This window comes from Macrotis lagotis, chromosome X (assembly GCF_037893015.1).
Source record: "Macrotis lagotis isolate mMagLag1 chromosome X, bilby.v1.9.chrom.fasta, whole genome shotgun sequence".
NCBI lineage: Eukaryota > Metazoa > Chordata > Mammalia > Peramelemorphia > Peramelidae > Macrotis > Macrotis lagotis.
The window spans coordinates 166,836,696-166,858,715 of NC_133666.1; the positions used below are offsets into that span (position 1 = coordinate 166,836,696).

Genomic DNA, 22,020 nt, shown 5'->3' on the forward strand with positions numbered 1-22,020 from the left:
TGTGCACAGAACATTTCATTAGAGTTTGAGGTCATGAATTCTGTTTTTTGCTTTGTTAAGGTAACTATTTGTCAAAACTCATAAAGGTCACTCTGAGCAGTTCATTCCAGGCGAGGCATAAGCCATTAAGGGCTTGAGTAATCAGGAAGAAAAAGAATTTAGAACCTAGCAGTGGCCTATTGAAGCAACATTAGGGACTGGATTAGACACCAGTAGGTAACGGGTCAGGGAAGTAAGATGGAGTCAGTCAATCAGAGAGAGAAACAAAGGTGCTTACCTTGTTACAACTGCTAGCCATACAGCAGGAGTCCTGAAACCAACCTATTTCCTATCTAACTAGGGCCTATCAGGCCTACCCAGGGGATGGAACCAACTACCAAATGAAAATTGTGAAAGAACCAGAACTAGTGATTGGAACAGAGAGCATGATGTAGTCCCAGATACTTCGATACATAAGTATCTAGTCTAGAAGGGATCAGAGAAGAAGACCACTATTATAACATTAAAGGCAAGAGTTTGGCCCTTGAACAAAATCCCAGTCCTGAAACTAAGAGTGGATATATTAATACTCTGAGTTCAGAAATCCAAGATATTAATCCAGTATAAATAATTTCAAAACAGGGGGCAGTTAAGTGGTATAGTTGATAGAGCACTGGCCCTGGAGTCAGGAAGACCTGAGTTCAAATCCAACTTCAGACACTTGATAATAACCTAGTTGTGTGACCTTGGGCAAGTCACTTAACCCCAATGCCTTGCAAAAAAAAATGATTTCAAAACAAGTAAAAATGGAGCTTCAGGAAGGAAAAAAAAGTTCGGTCATGTAGAATCTAAGAGTAGAAGAACTGCCATGAGAGATTAAAAATGAAATAATAGCTCTTGAGGGGGAAAAGTGAAAGAAAATAACTTAAAAACAGAAGGTTAAAAAAAAACTTACCCAAATAGTAGACTCCTCAAAAAATAGAGCAAAAAAATATTCAATATCATGAGAAAAATAAAAACCTCATTCTTTTCCTAACCAAAAGGGGGGGGTAACATATTCACACACACACACACACACACACACACACACACACACACACACACACACACATATATACACTTCTTAAATTCAAATCCTGTCTCAGAGACTTCTAGAGGGGTGTGTGTGTGTGTGTGTGTGTGTGTGTGTGTGTATGTCAATATGACCCTGATTAAGTCTCTTAATTCTCTTTGTCTCAGTTTTCTCTTCTGGAAAAATAAACTACAGAATGAAATAGCAAACCACTCTAGTATTTTTACCAAGAAAATCCCAAAAAAGATCACCAAGTAAACAACAATAAAAGGTTCTTAACCTAGGGACCAGGAACTTGTTTTGTTTTTAATATTTTTATAACTAATTCAACATAATTTGTTTCCTTTGTAATCCTAGGTGTTTTATTTTATGCATTCAAAAACATTCTGAGAGGGAGTCTACAGGTTTCACCAAATTGCCAAATGCTGCTGAGAAAACTGAAATGCAAAATGGAAGTATTAGTATTTAGACCAACACCTCACACGAGAACAGTTATAAAAAGTCATCTCATCAAGAATTTTGAGTAATATGGAGGGAAATTATCTATCTTATTTATGGATAGATGACACAGAAAATAAAATATATACTTCTGCTTACATTCAATTAAAAAGATTCTGCATGAACAAGGCTATTTAAGTCAAGATTAAAAGAGAAACAATTGTGAAGAAAATGTTTGCTTCAAGTTTCTCTGATAAAGGTCTTCATTTCCAAGATACATAATTGATTCAAAATTAAAAGAAAAAGTCATTCTCCAAATAAATGAGTTGTCATAGAAAGAAACCTAGATTATCTATAACCATATTTTTAAAAAAAAATTATTGCATCAAAGAAAAGGATTGTACATCATTTGGAGAACAGTTAAACAAATGATGTTATGTGATGGATTTGGAGAAACATGGGAGGATCTTTTATGAAATGGTGCAAAGCAAAAAGTGCAGAATCAAGAAAACAATTTGGATATGATTATATCATAAAATAAAGCAACTTTGAAAGACTTAAGAACAACCAATGCAATAACCAAGAATCCAGAACACATTATGCTTCCCACCTGAGAGATGAAGGACTGACTAGACATTTTTAAATACAAATAATGTATGGATTTTTTTGTAGGATTTTATTTATTACAAGTAAAGGCTTTTATTTCAAGAGGGGAAAGCAATGAAAGGGTTAAGTTTAAGTAATACCCCCCCCCCAAAAAAGGAAGAAAGGAGCATCATTAAATCTTCTTAAAAATAAATAGAACAGAAAGTGGTTCAGAAGGGACATAGTTAAGACAGTGCTGAAACTACTAAAATAAAAGTACATATTTTTAAAAAGCAAGGTATGCACAATATTCGTTGTTAAAATCCTTTCTGTTCTTTGTCAAAATATTCATGTTTGGTAATGTCAAGTTCATAATAAAAAAAATAGCTTTAAAAATATATACTTATCAAAAAAACTAGGTACTTTTTAAATGTTTTTTTGATTACATAAAAGAATTATGATGCAAAATTATTTCTGAATGGAAAGATATACAAAAAATAAACAACAGAAAAAAAAATTTAAGAGAAAAATATTAAGCCCTAGATTTTTCTATTTTAAAAACTATCAACTATATAAAACAGAGGCTCTACTCTGGAGTCCAGGAGTTTCTTGTATCTCTGATTTGTTTTTATCATTTTGACAAATGTATTTCCATATAATTAGTTGCCTTTGTAAATCTATGCATTTTATTTTATACAATTAAAAATGTTATTTTTTTATTCTATCCATCGAATGGCTGCCAAAGGGATCCATAACACAAAGGGATCCTGGTATAGTAGAAATGTATCTCTATGGTAAAACTATGTATAGTAGAAATGCATCTGTATAATAGAAATATATTTATATAGTAGAAATGTATCTAATAAGTAGACCTATATATGGAGTAGAAATGTATCTATATAATAGTTCATATAGAAATACTTGAGAGGTATCAGTTGACAATCTCAATGAGTCACAAAGGAGCTATAGAGATGCCAAGAAAGGCAAATGGCAACATCAGGCTACATTAGTCCAAAAAAAAAGACAAAATAGTCCTACTGTTCTATTCATGAACTAATAAAAGTCCCACACAAAGTCTAACTTAGTTCTCCAATCTTATTTCATACTTTTCTCCTTTTACACACTAAATGTCACCCAAATCACATAAACCTTTCTCAATAGAATATTTTCTAGCTCTGTGCAGCCTATTTACCAGACCTAAAAAGACACAAAAGAGTAGGGAGTAGGGAGAGGGATCTCTAAGATGCTTTACTCCAACCTGTACCTTAACACAAACATCTACTACAATATCCCTGATAAATAATCATCCCTACCCCTTGAAGAACTGTATGGAGGATGAAGCTATTACCTTCCGAGGTAATCCAGACCATCTTTGGACAGCTCTAATTATTAACAAGTGTTTCTTTGGAGCAAGTTAAAAACCTTCCACCTTGCAACTCCCACTTGTTTCCTCTAATGGAATTTCCTTCCAGAATCAAGTACAACAAATCTAATCTCTCTTGTCCATGGAAGCCTACTCTCTAGGTTAAATAGTGTTGTTGTTGTTCAGTCATTTCTGTCACATCTGATTCTTCATGACCTAATTAAGTTTTTCTTGGCAAAGATATTGAAATGTCTTGCCATTTCCTTCACCAGCTCATTTTACATAAGAAACCCATGGCAAACAGTTCATGCACTGCATAGTTTGCCCAGCATTATATAGTTAGTAAGCCAGCTAAGTGGGATAGTGGATAGAGCACTGGCCCTGGAATCAGGACAGGAATTCGAATGCAGCCTCAGACATTTGACACTTACTAGCTAAGTGACTTTGGGCAAGTCACTTAACCCTGACTGCCTTCCATCCGGGGCCATCTCCAGTCATCCTGAATCATATCCAGCCACTGGACTCAGATGGTTCTGGAAAAGAAAGTGAGGCTGGTGACTCAGCACAGTACTTTCTCATTCAAATTCAATTCATGTGCTTGTCAAGTTAACACCTTCCTGAGGTCATGATCTTCTTCAAGAATAAAGGACAAATATTATTATTGTTATTAGCTAATAAGCCTCAAATTAGAACTCATGAACATGTACCTTTGTGACTCCAGATCCAATTCTTTAACTACTTTACCACATGGCTGGTCAGGCTAAATATACTGAGGAGTAAAGAAAGAGGAGTCCTATAATTTCTTCATGGAACATGGAGAGTTCCATTTTTTTGAAAACTGGTCTCTATTTCAGTTGAAGTAAGGAGTACTGTTTTCCTAGTCTCAGTTCCCTGAATACTTTTATCACTCCTGTCACTGCTTCTAGGCTGTTAAAAGGCATTCTATTTCTAGAAATGTAGGTGAGTACTAGTCTAATTAGTGATAACAGAAATTTGTCATTATTCTAGAGAAGGATATAAGATTCTTATAAACCCTAAGGAGTAGCACTTTCTAAAAAAAATCTTCCCAAGGTCACTAATGTGTCTATATTTTCTATATTTTTTAAATTTTTACTAGCATACCATCAGTATGATATAATCCTTTTACCAAGAAGTTTTGGTGCATTAGCTATGAAACCCAAGAAAGGAATTCAAGTGAGGTGGCCCATTTCCTTTTGAACAGATGAGCCCAAAACTAAAGTGAAAGAGACATCTCTTTTGTGTTCCAAAAAAAAAACTATTCATAAGATCTCAGGTATATAACATATGGAATTTCTCCCTCCAACAGGTCAGTAAAATCTTTACATTTGTTTTATACTATGTTGCTTGATTCTTCTGTTTCTATTTGACAATGAAAATTTAGTTTTTCTTTCTTTTTCTTTTTTGGTTTTGCAAGACAATGGGGTTAAGTGACTTGCCCAAGGTCACACAGCTAGGTAATTATTAAGTGTCTATGATTACATTTGATCTCAGGTCCTCCCGACTCCAGGGTCAGTGCTCTAACCATTTGCCACCTAGCTGCCCCAAATTTGGTTTTTCTCTATCATGTGCCCCTTCGGTGAGATCAACTCATGAGCTGAGACAGGTTCAGTAGACTTTTTCCACCCCCGAATTAAAGTAACTATGGGCTAGAATAGATCCCCACATAAGCATTTAACTGTGGGCTGAGAGAGAGGTTCTTATTTTGATAGATTTCTTTTTCCTCTCTCCATACATATATATATGGGTGCTAATGTGGAGGTGACTTTGAGTGTTCATTTATGATCAAAACAAAAAAAAAAGCCTAAAACTGTAATTGAAAGGTGGAGAGTGAAATATATGGCTCCCCTAAATTAATACTTAGAATTTTTTTCTAAGTCTCCAGAAGAAGTTGAAATTTAGGTGAGCTATGATTCCCCAGTCACTACACTAAAGCAAAGAAAAATAACACAGCTTAATTATACAGCAATTTAAAACAGCTTAAATTCTGAAAGAAAGAGAAAAAAATCTCAAGAGAGGAATGCTTTCTGAACAGATGAATGTGGGCTGTAGGGTTTTGTTTTCTTTGGGAGAAGCATATCTTTATGACTTATCTATGTTTAATTGGGTGATATAATCAATTTGGGAAGGTCTGGAGGGATTAAAATAATCATTCTTTAATTTAGTTGTAGTCAGTCTTGTAAAGAGGGAGATTTTTCATTAGGAAGAACTGAAGCTGATTCTTGAGGTTAGGTGATACCCCTTTGTTCAGATCCAATCACTCAGAACAAAAGTGGGAAATAAATAATTAAATAAGGAAAGTCTCTCTCCCCTTTCAAGATTTAGTGAACATAATACCTATTCTAAGAGAAAGGGAAAATATCCCAAAGCAACAAAGCAGATGGAATAATTTTTACAGACCTGGGAATAATATTTCATTTTTCTATATAATAATGATCTTACTACAGATTGTTAAATTGAGACATAACAAATATGAATGTCTTTAATCAGACCTAGAATAAACTAAAGCTAAGAAAAAGGAGTATTTTGCTAATCCATTATTTATTGCTATGATAGTAATAATAACTAATGTTTGTAAGCTACTTTAAGGTTTTCAAAGTGCTTTATAAATATCAATGCATTTTTTATCCTTAAAACAATCCTGTGAAGTAGGTGAAGTAGATAAATATCTACATTTTACAGATGGGGAAATTAAGGCAGTTTGAGGTTAAGTGACTTGCTCAAGGTCACATAGCTACTAAGTGTGTCAAGGAGAATTTGAATTCAGGGACTCCTGACTCTAAGTCAATGTTCTATCCACTTCTTCATAATACTGTGTATAAAGCAAAACAAGTCTAAAACAAGTTCTGAAATTTTCTGTTAACAAAATCATTCTGATCTAGTTGTGTGGTGTTTAGAAAATTTTGTACTATCTTTTTTTCAAGTTTTTTCCTCTATAAGAATATAAATTGCATATAATCGTTTGGAAAAAATTCTTGAATGCTACAGTTTTTAAATGCTGATGTTGTTTTAAATTGAAAGGCAAGGAGACTTTAAGGGGGGGGGATTCATTTGAAAAGGACACCTCTAAAAATGAGTTCTTACGTGTTTGGAATCCTGCTGTGCTCTCCCATGTCCTTACCCACCAAAAAAGTCCTTGAAAGCCAGGCAGGTTTTCAATCAAATCATGACTGTCTGGAAAAATGTCTGTGAAATGGTTTTCTAAGAAGAAGAAAATTGTCAGTTTCTCTAGGAATGTGTATTGGAATGAAAAAACTTTTTGTGAATATTTTACCTGAAAACAGAGACCAAGGTAGAAAATTGCTTTAAAGTTCCACATTAATATATCATATTATAAAAAAATGACAGATTTTGCCTTGCTAAAAATGTTTACTTTCAGCCTCTGATAAACTATTGTTGCCTTTTCTATTTTTCTTATCCTCTTGGAGTTGTACTTCATTTTAAAACAATTGTGAAAATAACTTGATTTAATATGGCCCATCAAATCATAGGCAATATCACTTACTCCTCTAGCTTACCTATATTGTAATATTTCCTTTAATTATGACATATCTCCATCTTAAAAAAATCCTAAAAGATCAGTTTCAACAACACTTAATTATATGTATCATCTCAATTATTTACAGTTTGAAATTTATAGATTAAACTATAATGTGGAATATATCTTGAACTCAAATTAACATAAAATAGGACTATCAAATGTGAACTACAAAATAACTTATAATAGATTGTCCTTTACAACTGAGTATATCCAGGCAGTGAAAGTAAAAGGTTTTTCATTAATTTAGCAAACACTACTGAAACCTAAAATAATTAAATATTACACTTTGAATTTTACTTGCTTAATAATCTATAGTGTTCTTTCTCTAAAGTGTGAAATAACAAAATTGTGAAGTGTATATGTGTGTGTATAAAACCTTAGAGTATACATATAAAATACACGTCCTGATTAGCAAGAAGCAATCCACATACATCCCTAATCAACTTGAAAGTACCCTTTATTTCACAAAGCATAACAGAAAAAAATGTGATTTTAACTTATTGATGATGGTGGGAGGAGTTTTAGATCCTGATTTATTTCTATTTTGATGTCAACCAGTTCTTCTATATTGTGTTATTGTTGCTAAGCTTTTTCAGTTGTGACCTACTCTTTTGTGACCCCATTTGGGGTTTTCTTGGTTTACCATTTCCTTCTCCACTTCATTTTACGGATGAGAAACTAAGGCAAAAAGGTTTATGGCTTGCCCAGGGTGAAATAGCTGGTAGATGTATGAGGCTGGATTTGAACTCAGGTCTTCTTGAGGTCAGGCCTGGTGTGATCTATCCTAAGATGCCACCTAACTGCTCTAGTTACTTCAACTCTCTGAAAATTGTATATTAGTGACAACAGTACACTGTTTCCTTTTTTCCACAATAAGGAAAGAACAATACAATGGAATTGTTAAAAGATAAAGAATGTGAGGAAATGGAAATAAGGAATCAAAGTGATTTTCTTTGATCTTAGATTTCTAATATTTTTAACATCAAATACTCATCTAGAAATTCTAGGTGACAATCAGAAGAGGAATTCAACACTTTTATTTGCTCAAATGCATCCTTCGACTGACCAAAAACAGAAGGTTACTGATTATTGGATGTTAGTTGTTGATTACTAACACGGAATAAATCAAATACGTGGTCATGCACGGTTATGAAAGATCAGTTATCAGTTCTCCAATCTGGAGTACTGATTTTGAATTATGATTGATTTGGGAATACTTATTATTAGACATTTCTTTTTTCTTTGTAATTATTTTCTTTATACTATGGCACAAATTGTAAACTGAATGGTATACTTCAAAATCTCTTGACAAATCTAGTCTCAGTCTTGAAGTTATGAAAACCAAAAACAGACAATTCTGATCACAGAAAATTCAAATGCTTTTATATGAAAAAAATTAGTGCAACCAAGATAAGAGGTCAAATGAGGAAAAATTGATGTATCAAATATCTCTGGAAAGAGTGTGATATCCAAAACAGCACTAACAAAGCTTTAACAACTTAAAATTGCAGTAAGATATTTGGGATACCCTGGAAAAAAAGCAAAATATATTCCTCAATAGTTGAGTGAAAAGGATATAAACAAACAGTTCTTAAAAGAACTGCAAACTATTCAATAATCAGATGAAAGAAAACTCCATTATCACTAATAATAAATTAAAATCAACATCACTCAGATTTCATCTCATTTTCAGCAAATTGTCAAATATACCCCACCTACCCACCCACACTTTATTTCAGACATGCTACTGCCTTACTAACAGTTCCTCAACCTTGACATTACACACATCTATGCTGTTGCACAGGCTGTCCCCTAGACTTCTAATTCACTACCTTCTAACCTCCTACTCTTATTATCCTAAACTCCCTCTCAAATCCTAATTCTGATAAGAAGCCTTTAGAAGCATCCTTGTATCATAGAGTGAGGAATTAGATTTAGCATCAAGCAGAGACCTGGGTTCAAGTCCCACTTTTGTCATAAGTTGTGTAGCAAAAATCACAACCTCTGAATCTGTTTCCTTCTCTGTAAAATGAAGATAATAACTGTGCTAGAAGCTGCTTCACTGAATTGTTGTGAGGTGCAAATTATGTATAATTTTGCAAAATTTAAACAATTGTAAAGAATGCCAATCATTATTTTCTAAAGTACATTCCTTTCAGGTCTTAGTTCTTTCTTCCCTCTCATATTATCTTGCATTTACTAATAGACACAGTATATATATATAATATAGATAGATCAATATTTAGGTTTCAATCAAAAGATAGATATAAGTAGCACAGTGGAAAGAATAACAGACTTGGAATAAGGAAAACTCAGCTTCCAGGGTTCAAAACTGGCTTCACACACTTACTAGCTGTGTGACCCTGTTTACCTCAGTTTCCTCATCTGTAAAATGAGTTGGAGAAAGAAACAGCAAACCACTCTAGCTAGCAGCTGCTAAGAAAACTCCACATGGGGTCAGGAAGAGTCAGCCAGGAGTGAAACAAATGAATAATAATACTACACATAGTATCTATCTTGTTTGCCACTTTAAAATGTAAACTTCATGAACTGGTCTATTTCAGTGGGGTTTTGGTCTTTGTATTTCCAGTACCTTCTAATTTAACCAGAGTTGCAAGGAGACAAATTTCCTCTCAATCTTAGAGAAATTTTACTAACATTTAGAGCTACCAAAAAAAAAAAAAAAGAATTGAGTCATAACTTGGGTGAGATTTTTCCATAACTGCAAGTCCTCAGACACAGTCTAGATAACCACCTATCAGGAATGTTAGAAAAAGAATTTCTTGAATTTGAAAAGTCACACAAGGGAGCAGCTATGTGATGAAGTAGACAGCACTGGCCTTGGAGTCAAGAGGACCTGAGTTCAAATCCAACCTCAGACACTTAATAATTGCCTAGCTGTGTGACCTTAGGCAAATCACTTAACCCCATTGCCTTACATAAATAAACTGAAAGAAAGAAAGAAAGAAAGAAAGAAAAAAAGAAAGAAAGAAAGAAAAGTCACACAAGACTTTCTTTAAGGTCTTGTTCAGTTCTAAAGATCCTATACCTATAGAATTGCTTTTATGGAAAAACATATCCTTGAGTTCTAAAACACTCCAGGAAACTTATAGCCTAACTGAAGGTTACTTGTAATGGTTTACCAAAAAAAAAAAAAAAAAAAAAAAAAAGACAATAGTTAAGGATGCCACCAGATTAACAGTTTAAATGAGCTTTAAAATACAGTTAATAGCTTTTGATTAATCCAGATAGAACAAAGGGGGGGGATATTTTTCTTGGACTACAGATCAAAGTGAAATAATTAACTAGAAGATTTATAACTGTGATTCTATTTAAACACTACTTTGTTCTTTAAAAGTGAGGCTACAACTAAAGTCAAAAATAAAATGTATTATGCTTATCTCTGGCTAACCACTAAAGGAAAACCGCAAATTAAATCGACACTTCTAGACTTCTCACTTCTGACATCTACCTAACAAAGACCACATTATCATTTTATGTAAATTGGCACTTTCAGTTATAATTTTTACTTCCTTATGGGATTAAAGGGATTAAAAACTACATAAAAGTATCAACTCAGGCACTATTTCATTTTTTAATTGAAAGAGCATTTCTGACTCTGATCCAAAAAACTGAATTTGGGGGATCCAATCTTTTTTCTCCCTAAAGAGTCTTTTCACTGAAGGCCATTTTGTGCTTTCCCAAGCAGGGAAGGTAACTCCTGTCTATGTACACATACTGTGGATACAAAGGTAAACATGAAAACAGTCCCACTCTCAAAGAGCTTACATTCTATATTCAGAGTAAGTAAACTCCGTAACAATTAATTTTTAATGTATTCCCTTCTAAGGAAACAAGTGATTGCCATTATAAATAATGCTGTAGTCTGCTAAATAGACTAGAGTTTTACAAGCATTGTAATGGTCCTATATTGTCAATAAAAGACAATAAGGAGCCATGACGACATTTTACATTTATACAGTGCTTTTAAATACAATTATCTCATGACATTCTCAACCTCCAGAGATTGCCAGACTAGTATAAGCCCAATAGTATGAATGAAGAAACTAAGATACAGAAAAAAGTCCAGTCACAACAATTAATAGATCCTGACAATGAATTCCTCTAAACTCAAGTCGTCTTAATTCTTAGAAAGTCTTACCATTTCTACAACTGCCTCACCCTAACGGACTCCGGAGATTGCTAAACAGGCTCAAGCTTCCTTATTAAAAAAAAAAAGCCCCTCTTGAAGCTGAAATCTAGCTAAAATCATTCTAATGAGCCTTATTACGAACATTACCAAGCTAGTAAAGTGAATACTTATTTAATAGCCACACATGCACACACCTCTTTGTAACCTTTAATAAGGAATGGCCATGCTAGTCATACATATAAAAATGAAATCGGGCACACGAAAGGAAGCCTACAGAGAGAATTAAGAGTGGATAGAAAACCTAAGAAACCTCGATCACGGAAAAGATGTTTTCATGTCACTGCCCTGCCTAAGAAGTGCCAACGACTCCTAGCGTGTAAGGGTAAAACAAATTCCTCACTTTAGCTTTCAAATTGGGCTCCAACCTCTTTTTCCGGCCTGGCTGGCTACACAGTCCTGCCCTCCGCACCAGGCGGTCGTTCCATCTCTGCCTTTGTGAGCGGCTGTCAGTCCGCCGGAGCCCGCCCGCCCCCACCTCGCTGCGCGGACCCCCACCTCACTATACGGGACCCCACCTCGCCGTGCGGACCCCCGCCTGCTTTACGGGACCCCCACCTCGCTGCGCGGACCCCCACCTCACTATACGGGACCCCACCTCGCCGTGCGGACCCCCGCCTGCTTTACGGGACCCCCACCTCCCTTCAAAGCTCGCCTCAGGCGGACATCTCCCTAGGCTCGGGAGGCGAAGCTCCGCTCCCCGAAATCACTCTGGCCCCATCCTCAGACTTTTAGGGGGCGTGTCGGCTCCCCACCACGGGGAAGGGAGGCTCCCTGAGGGCAGGAACTTTGCCTCCCCACCCGCGGCGCCGGCCTGAGTGACAGGAGCGAGCGCCCGTCGGCAGGTCCGGGCGCGCGGCCGGGGCCGGGGCCGGGGCCGGGGTCGGGGCCGGGGCCGGGGTCGGGGCCGGGGCCGGGCCGTCCCCGGGGAGCGGGCGAAGCCGCCCCGGAGCCGGCAGACGGAGGCGCGGGGCGCGGGCAGAGGCGGCGGCGAGCCCGGCTCCGGAGCGACGGGGGAGGAGGCGAGGCGCGCCCCGGCAACAGGAGGTGTCCGGGCGGGGAGAGGAGCCACGTTCACGGCCACGGTCAGACGGGGTGGGCGGGGAGAGCCGCGGAGGGACGGGCAGGGCTGGGGGCCGCCGCCGCCCAGCCCCGGCCACCGCAGCAGCTGGCGCGGCGGGGAGGGATACTCACGTAGGGCTGGTAGAACTTGGACAGCCGGGGCTTCCCGTGGTTGTTGAAGATGAGGATCGCCTTGATCATGGTGGACCCCGGGGCAGGGGAAGGGGCCGGGAGCAGGGAGGGCTTGGCCGGCTGGGCGCTGCGTCCCGGGCGGCGCGCGGAGCCGACACTCGGCCCTCCGCTCCTGCTTCAAGCGGCTTCCCCGCCCGCCCCCTCCGCGCGCTCCCGGGGGGGGAGGGAGGGGAGGGGAGGGGAGAGCGGAGCCCACAGGGGCAGGATGGGCTGGAAGCGGATGCGCCGGGCGGCACTCGTCCTGGCTCCGGGGAGCTCCTGCGCAGAAGCGGAGGGCTCCGAGCGGGAGGGGCGCCTGCGCCGGAGCGGAGGGCTCGGAGCGGGAGGGGCGCCTGCGCCGAAGCGGAGGGCTCGGAAAGGAAGGGGCGCCTGCGCCGAAGCGGAGGGCTCCGAGCGGGAGGGGCGCCTGCGCCGAAGCGGAGGGCTCGGAAAGGAAGGGGCGCCTGCGCCGAAGCGGAGGGCTCGGAGCGGGAGGGGCGCCTGCGCCGAAGCGGAGGGCTCCGAGCGGGAGGGGCGCCTGCGCCGAAGCGGAGGGCTCGGAGCGGGAGGGGCGCCTGCGCAGAAGCGGAGGGCTCCGAGCGGGAGGGGCGCCTGCGCAGAAGCGGAGGGCTCGGAAAGGGAGGGGCGCCTGCGCCGAAGCGGAGGGCTCCGAGCGGGAGGGGCGCCTGCGCAGAAGCGGAGGGCTCGGAGCGGGAGGGGGCGCCTGCGCCGAAGCGGAGGGCTCGGAGCGGGAGGGGCGCCTGCGCAGAAGCGGAGGGCTCGGAAAGGAAGGGGCGCCTGCGCAGAAGCGGAGGGCTCCGAGCGGGAGGGGCGCCGGCGCCGGCTGGGGCGTGAGTTCAGGGAGCGCTTGCGCAGACGCAGAGGACAGGAAGCGAGACGGGCAGGCGAGGGCTCGGAGAGCGCTTGCGCAGACGCGGAAGGAAGGGTGCGAGGGCTGCGGCGGAAAGCTCGCGGGCATTTTCTTCGCTCGTCTCCTCTCGACCCCGAGTTCTCCTAATCCCTACCTGCCGGCTCTCGAAACCAAGGGGAGAAGGTTGGTATTAATTGCGAAGTCGTGGTTGAAGAGGGTTTTTACGGACCCGGCCACACCGGCGCGGGGGACGCCTGCGCAGCCGCAGAGTGTAAGGGTTTCCCCGGGCCCCCCGCCCTGCCCGCCGCCCCTCGAGGCCCTTCCGGGGGAAGGCCGGTGTGGACTCGGTTTTTCTGATTGCAGGGGTGACGGATGCAGCCCCCCCTCCCCGGACTGTAAGCGCGACGCCCAGCAGCCGGATGGCAGAGCCCGAGCGGCCGCCGACCTCCCTGACGGGGGGCCCTGCCGCAGGGGAGGGGGCCGCCGAGCTGGGCCCGGATCCGAACGCTTTGGAGCCGGCGCCCTCCGCTGCCGTCTCCCCGGGAACCGAGGAGCCCACCGGCGACGCCAAGAAAAAAAGTAACTTCTCTTACTTGCCTTCTGCCATGGACCGGTTTCCACCGACGTGACGGACGGAAGGGCTGCGCCCCCAAAGTGTGGCCCCAAACCCCGCGAAGCATTGGCCCGGTGGGGAAGTCGGGGGGACAGCAGGCTCGGCCGCTGCAGGCGGGCGGGGGAGGCCTGCGACCCCCTTCCGCAGCCCATCCTTAGCGGCCACCTCCGCGTGGAGTCACCGGTCCCTCCTCCCCTCGGCCGGGTGGAGGAAGGGAGAAGGAACAAAAAGGACCTGGAGCTTTAGGGAGGAATTATGGCTAGGCCTTGTCTGGATGGCCACGGGTCAAGGCTGACTAAAATGAAGGATTCCTGCGGAGATTTTTAAGGATAGACGAAAGTAACAGGAGAGACTGAGAGGTTGTAGAAGACTCGGGAGGATATGGCCTTAAATTTATTTGCCACCTTAGCTTTTCTCAATCTCCGCTTTATTCTCTTCAGACCAACACCGTGTGTGTACTCGTATAAATATTGTTTAATGTCTGTGTGTGTAGCTGTCATTTCTCTTGATAGATCGACTATAAGTTTCAGTAGCATCCAGATTATTTGCTTTTTTCTTTGTATCCCAGTACCTACCCCAAGCCTGGCATCTAGCTGTCTGTACATTTGTGAATTAATGGGTTGATAGTAGATTGGATTTTAACAGATAAAAATATTGTGTAAGACTATTCCAGGCTAAGAGAAAGACATGACCTTTTGAAATAGATGGGGGGGCAGGGGTGGAAATGTATAGGGTCTTTTCAGGGAACAGAAGAATAGAATGCTCACAGGAGAACAGTGTCAAGGCTGAAAAAAGCAGGTTTAGGCCTTCTTTTAGAGGGACTATATAATATCTATTTAAAGAGATAAAAGTCTACTTAAGAGCTTCTATAGGCAGAGGAAAAACTATTGAAGGTTTTTTAGTACAGGATTGATATGATTAGAACTGTTCTCTAAAAAACTGGTTAATAGAGATCTGCCTGGGGGTGGCTAGGTGGCGCAGGGGATAGAGCACTAGCCCTGGAGTCAGGAGTACCTGACTTCAAATTCACCCGCAGACACTTAATAATTACCTAGCTGTGTGGCCTTGGGCAAGCCACTTAACCCCATTGCCTTGCAAAAGCTAAAAAAAAAAAAAAGAAAAAAGAAATCTGCCTGTTGGACTCTTAAAGTAGTAAAGATGGCATTTGGATTTGGGGCAGTTTGGTAGGTCAGTTTCTAAAAAATGCTAGACCTGAAGTTAGGAAGACTCTTCTTCCTGAGTTCAAATCTAGCCCAGACACTACCTGTGACCCTGGACAAATCAGCTTAACTGTATTTGTCTCAGTTTCCTCATCTGTAAAATGAGCTGGAGAAGAAAATGGCAGACCACTAGAGTATCTTTGCCAAGAAAAACCCAGTGGGTTAACAAATATTTGGACACATCTGAACAACAGCAATTTGGATTTGAATTAGGATAATGCCTGGAGAAAGGAAAAGTAAAATTGATAAAACTCAGTACCTCTAATAACTATATCAGCAATGTATTTTGACTGGAACTCTTTTCTACCTCTGTATGTTAACATCTAGTGTCCACTGCTAATCAACATTTATTGAGCACCCTGAATGTACTAAGTGCTGGGGAACAAAAGATAGTTTCTGCCCCCAAGGAATTTATAATCTAAAAGAAGAGACAAATTATACGCAGCATAAATAAGAAAAAAAAATAAAGAAGTGTCAAGACTTCCTAGAGAAAGTGGGATTTTTCATTGAACTCACTTTTCCAAAGGAAAATTACCTAGAGCCAAGAGTTGGAGTGTCTTACAAGAAGTCCAGTGTTACTAGATTGAAGATTATGTGGTGGGGAGTAAAATGTTTAGTAAGATATTCTTTCCCAATGCAGAGGAAAGAAGACCCAATGCAAGAAAGCCCTGACAGTAAATATTGTCAACATTTCTGAACTCTCCCTTGTTTCCAGGAAGTATGAAACTTAATATGGTTGTAAATTGTTTCTTTAGCAGGAGGCTGAACTTCTGAGCTTTGGATGGAATGAAGTGAGCAGATTGTTATAGAGGGAGAGTTCTGACTTAAGTTAGACTGCAATGGGACTAAAATTGTGAAAATAGGTACAAAGAAGAGGACATCTCTGGAAGATACCATTTCCCTTCAGTTATTTCTTTTGTTTAGACAGGTTTTTGACATGACTTTTTTAGAGCTGGCAACTAGATTTTAAAGGTCAATTTTGTAATGGCATAAATTATTGGAGAACAAAGAAGTATTATTTTCATTTTATTTTAAAAATGACTTTTTAAAAAATATTCTAAAACAATATCACATTCTCTATTTCAGTTTAATTGTTATTCACATTGTTTTTACAGTTGATGTTCTACTAAAAGCTGTTGGAGACACCCCTATAATGAAAACAAAGAAGTGGGCTGTGGAACGAACCCGAACCATTCAGGGTCTCATTGATTTCATAAAAAAATTTCTTAAACTTGTGGCTTCTGAACAGTTGGTATGTAATCACCATTGGTCTTTTCCTTACATGGGATTCATAACACTTTAGTAAGAGCAACAAAAACAGGTTAATAAGTCTGAGGTAGGAAAAGAAAGTATGAAATTAATTCTTTTTTTCCTTTTTAAAGTAATTAAATTGTTTTCAATTAAAAGTCTGTTTTCTCTCTTCTCTCTGCCCTTCTCCATTGAAAAGGAAGGAAGAAGAAAGAATCCCTGTAATAACTATGTATAGTCAAGCAAAGCAAATTCTACATTGTCCATCCTCCTCACTCCCCCACAATGTCTCTTTCTGTATCCTTGAGTCTATCACTTCTATCAAGAAGTGGGTGGTATACTTCATGATTGGTCCTTAGGAAATATAGTTGGTTATTGTGTATCTCAAAATTCTTAAGTCTTTCAAAATTGTGTTTACGATGTTGTTATTGTAGAAATTGTTTTCCTGGTTCTTTTCCCTTCACTCTCTGTCAGTAGATAACTCTTTTCAAGTTTCTTTGTAACCAAAATAATACAGTAATTTTGATTGTAGATTCAGAGCTGAGTTTGAATAAGTGATTGGGCATGAGAAGAAACAATGCTTATTCAAGATACTGAGCTTTGAAAGAAGGTTGGGTAGTTATGACATCAGATAATAATTTTTTTCTTTCCTTTACAGTTTATATATGTGAATCAGTCCTTTGCTCCTTCACCAGATCAAGAAGTTGGAACACTCTATGAGGTTATTAATTTTAACCTTTTATATATGAAAATAGATAAATTATATCTATGATAATCTTGTCTAACTTTGAACTGTATTCAAGAAAAAAACAATATTCAGATTCATAGTATATCAAGATTAAAAAGTGCTAAAGAGGGCATTGAGGCTAACCTCTACCTGATCCATAATCCTTTCTGCAGAAAACCCAGGAAGTGACTATCCAATCTTTGCTTAAAGACTTATAATGAGAAAAACCTCCCAGGACAACACATTTTACTCTTGGATAGCCCTAATTATTTCAAGTTAGAATCTTCCTTTCTGTACTTCTGGACTTTGGTATCAAGAAGTGCAAGTCTAGGGGTGACAGAGGGGCGGTTAGGTGGTGCAGTGGATAGAGCACTGGCCCTGGAGTCAGGAGTACCTGAGTTCAGATCTGGCCTGAGACACTTGAAATTACCTAGCTTTGTGGCCTTGGGCAAATCACTTAATACCTTTGCCTTGCAAAAACTTTAAAAAAAAAGTGCAAATCCAATCACTCTTCCGTGATAAGCCTTTCAGATTCTTGAAGGAAGCTCTTCTCTCTTCACATACTAACCCCACCCCCTAGTATTCTCTTTTCCAAACTAAACATCCTCAATTCTTCTGGTCCTTTAATTTTTCTGGATACTTTTCAACTTAGCAATATTGTTCAAAAAATATCTTGCCTAGAACTGAACATAATAATCTATATGTGATCTGAACGAGACAGAATATATTCTAGTTTCTGCCTATTTTTGGCCACTGTCCCTCTCTAAATTTTAATACTATATCTTCCTGTCACGTTAGTTTTTTAGTTGCTATCTCATATGATAATTATCATATTGACTATTGACTCATTGAGCTTTCAGCATGCTAATACTACCCTCCTCTCATGTTTGAGGAGCTGACTTTTTTTAAATCCAAGTTTGTTCATAATATTTATTCATAATAAATTTCCTGTTAGATTCAGATTCTAGTATGTCAAGATTATTTGAGATCTTAGATGATGTGTTAACTTTGTACTAGTACTACCTATGTGGCCTTGTATAACCTGGTACAGCCTACCTGGGTCCCAGCTTAACTCTCTAAAATCAGATTTTGAACTTATTGACTCTAAAGGTATCTTCCAGCTGTATTTCTATAAACTAGAGATCTGCAAATTTGATGAGGAGGCCATCAAAGAACTTATCCAAGCCATTGATAAAAATATTAAACAATATAGGGCACATCTCTTTCTAGGAACCTCTAATCAAATTGACATTTAACCATTCATTCAACCACTTTTTAATTCACTTTTCTAACCTTTCTCTATAACATTATCCCTTGTCATCATCTTCTCCACAGTCATCACATGAAGATTTTGCCACATATTTTCCTAAAATCAAAGTAAGCTGGCATTGGCATATGCCTGATCTACTGGTCTAATAACCTGTCCCAAAAGAAAATGAGATTTGTCTTAAATAACTTACTTTTGAAGACACGCTTCTAGCTCTTTATTTTCTTTTTCTATATGTTCACTCTCCATCCCCAGTAATGCAAACCAAGATTTTGTCAAGATCTGAAGTCACCTCACTAACATATTGCTTTTGGGTTATATTAATGTCCTCTCTTCTCCGGACCTGTGGTGCCTCTCTTGTTCTCTAAATACTCCAGATATCAGTTATTAGTCTCAGCAATTAGTCCTTCCATTTCTAATAGTACTTAAGAATGCCTCCGATTTATCAAAAATGACAATGGGCTCTATTCCTATCTCCTCACTTATTTTGAGTTTCATTTACAAATTAGAGTTTTTTGGGGTTTTTTTCCCCCAATCCAAAAATTATTCTCAACAAAGTTAGCAGAAAGAAAATAAGAGTGGAACAGTTCTTTTTCCTCCCTTTGATCATTTTCATTATCTCATTTATCATAAATAGTAATCCTTTTTTTTTCCAATACTTCCCCTTTCCCCCCAATTTAACTTTAAAAAAAACCTTTTATGTTCCTTTTTTTTTTGGTGGGGGGGCCTTTACTAGTCTTAGCTCATTGTTTACTATAGAACATCTAATCTGTTCTTACAGGAGCATGTCATGCTTTTATAGTTATCCTCTTGTTACTTGCTTTTGTTTTCTTCTGTTCAGGTCTTTTTAAAAATAGAAGTGACTTAGTTCTCTATGTATGCATATAATTATCTCTTAGGGGGCAGTTAGGTGACACAGTGAATAGAGCACCAGCCCTGGTGTCAGGAGAATCTGAGCACAAATGTGGCCTCGGACAATTAATACTTGCTTAGCTATGTGACCTTCAGCAAATCATTTAACTCAATAATTGCCTTGCAAAAATACAAAAACAAAATAACCATTTTTTTTGTCATCATGATTTCTCTCTGTCTTCTGAATTTCACTTCTGAGGGCTTCTTATTCCTTTTCAGCTAACTTCTATAAAAAATTTAGATGGATGTGATTCAATCTAACCTTCCTCTGAATCTTTTGAAATAGTGTCTTCAGAATTATAGAATGCATGTCAGATTGTGTTCTACTTTGTTCATCAATATTGCAAATTAGTATTGATCAAAATCTTTAAGGATCCCCCTCATTTCTATTTCAACAGTCAGTTTCACCATGTTGGTGAGAATTTGGTCCAGTAGAACAATTCACCTTAGGTTCTTCCCCTCTGCCTCTTGAAGAGTGAAATTATTATCCAGGCAAACTACAAAACTAGTGGCTGCTTTGCTTTTTTCAGAGAGAGAGAGGGAACTCCTATCAGTTGTTGTTCAGATAACTGAAGCTTCCACCATTATTATATTGTGCTTCTGTTCTTCCCTAATTCCTGATCTGTTCCTTCTTACCAATGAAAAGTAATTTAAGTACATACCATTTTATTTCTGGATTCAGTAACATTGAGCAGGATTAAAAAGGATGTTTCTGTTGAATGGCAGTGGCAATTCTCTTTCTTCCTCCACTGATCTCTATCCAGATCATCCCTATCTCTTTTCCCTCTGATCTGTTAAGTTCCTTCTTCATACAAATTGCTGCTAACTCTTTCTCACTTATACCTATCTTGTTCCTTTTCCTTTTCCATGAGGTATATCCCTTCCAAACCATATTCCTGATAAAAGTCCTGACCCACTAAATCTCAGAATATTTTTATTTGTTTATGAAGGGGAGGGATGGGCACACAACTAGTAAATATCAAATACCTGAGGCCAAATTTGAACTTGGGTCCTCCAAACTCCAGAGCTAATACTCTGTACCTAGCTAATGACAACGTACCACCTAGCCACCCCTCAATATATTTTTTGAGGTTTCTTTTGTTGGGATTTCTGGTTCACCTTGTTTGTTTTCACTTTGTCTTAACTAGGTCCAAGCTTTCTTTCTTTTCCCTAGAGTCAGTTGTCCAGCATTCCCTGGATAATTCAGAAAAAATAGCTAGTCAAGATTATCAGCTGTCTTTTAGCTGAACAGTTTGTACAAGTGGAGTGGGGGGAAGAGGAGTCAGGATTTAAGATTAAAAAGAGACCCAATTTTGAGAGATCTCAAGTAAAGCATTACATATATCACAACCTCCTCTGTGAACTTATTTCCATATCAATTTCATATACATATAAAAAAATACTTGTATTCTCCCATGAGTTTGTAAAAAAAAACCTGATAAATCTGAGTTTAGATTAACCATAATGGGAGAGAAAGTATGACTGAGTACAATTAAATTCATTACCACATTTCCAATCAAATTCGTTACCACATGAATTCAGGAACATTGAGCAGGATTAAAAAGTGTATTTCCAGCCATGGTTGAAATGACCAAATTCACTAAATGTTCCATTCCTTGACAGATTAGAGTTGCTATGTTCATAATCTGTTTGCTCATTTATATGTTAATCTATTACAAGATACTAGTGGTATATATGATGTTTGATAGTGTTGATTTCTTTTGAGGAATAGATTATGTCTTGAGACTGAGTGCAGTGAAGCTTAATTCTTTGTTCTTTTTTTTTTCCCCTTTTTGTAGTGTTTTGGCAGTGATGGTAAGCTGGTCCTGCATTACTGCAAGTCTCAGGCATGGGGATGATCTAGAGACAATAAGAACGACTTGGCTACTTAGCACTAACCTCCAAAAAATGGAAGCAGAGCACGAGAGACTTTGTGTCCAAAAACGTATTGGAAAGAGATGAATGTGATCTTCTCTCCATTTATTTACAAAACACTCTTGTTTCTGTATATGAAAAGCACTTGTAGACAGAGAATGGAGTATGGCTAAATGTAACTTAGACTATTTGTCATGCAAATCATTATTATAAAGTTGAGAGATATACCCATCTTGCTAGTTTTGCAAAATGTCTTGCCTATTGTTTTCATGGTGACAATGTATTCTTAATTTTCCTTTAATAAAGGGAATTTTTAAATTGATATTTAATTTTATTTTTCCAATTACATGTTATGAAAAATTTTATCAACATTCATCCACATGCATATGCATATTTTTAAGTTTCATAATTTCCATCCACTCTCCCTTCCCACCCCACTCCCCTCAGGAGTGAACAGTCAGATGAATATTGTACATACACATTTGTGTTTGACATGTTTTCTGTATGAGGAATTAGGATTAAGGGAAAAGAAAGAAAAACATGAGATAGGAAAGATATGCATTAGAGAAATTTTTAAAAAGTGAATGTAGGGGTGGCTAGGTGGCGCAGTGGATAGAACACTGGGCCTGGAGTCAAGAGTACCTGAGTTCAAATCCAGGCTCAGACACTTAATAATTACCTAGCTGTGTGGCCTTGGGAAAACCACTTAACCCCATTTGCTTTGCAAAAAAAAAAACCAAAAACTTTTAAAAATGGAAATTTAAATTTAAAAAGTTAATGTAGTATTCATTCAAATTCTGTAGTGTTTTTTGTTTTATTTTGTTTTTCTTCCTCTGGATGGGGATAGC

The 22,020-nt window shown here is 39.1% G+C and overlaps 2 protein-coding genes across 7 annotated transcripts in view; one reads left to right on the forward strand and one right to left on the reverse strand.

The window, feature by feature from the left end:
* The window catches only part of AP3S1 (adaptor related protein complex 3 subunit sigma 1), a 142,482-nt gene extending 129,756 nt beyond the window's left edge, over positions 1-12,726 (reverse strand). For 2 of the 6 annotated variants that reach the window (XM_074199655.1, XM_074199656.1), the window contains exon 1: positions 12,401-12,708. In XM_074199655.1, coding sequence (XP_074055756.1) covers positions 12,401-12,469 — 69 coding nt within the window. In that variant the 5' untranslated portion in view covers positions 12,470-12,708. Of the gene's footprint in view, positions 1-12,400 lie in introns of all 6 variants that reach the window. The other 4 variants (XM_074199657.1, XM_074199653.1, XM_074199658.1 and 1 more) reach the window with 4 other exon arrangements.
* A 681-nt stretch (positions 12,727-13,407) lies between these two features.
* On the forward strand, positions 13,408-21,494 carry ATG12 (autophagy related 12). Its single transcript, XM_074199659.1, has 5 exons — positions 13,408-13,493; positions 13,674-13,889; positions 16,259-16,395; positions 17,050-17,112; positions 21,097-21,494. The coding sequence occupies exons 2-5, from the start codon at positions 13,730-13,732 to the stop codon at positions 21,154-21,156; spliced, it is 420 nt and encodes a 139-aa protein (XP_074055760.1). The 5' UTR covers positions 13,408-13,493; positions 13,674-13,729; the 3' UTR covers positions 21,157-21,494.
* The last annotated feature ends 526 nt before the right edge of the window (positions 21,495-22,020 follow it).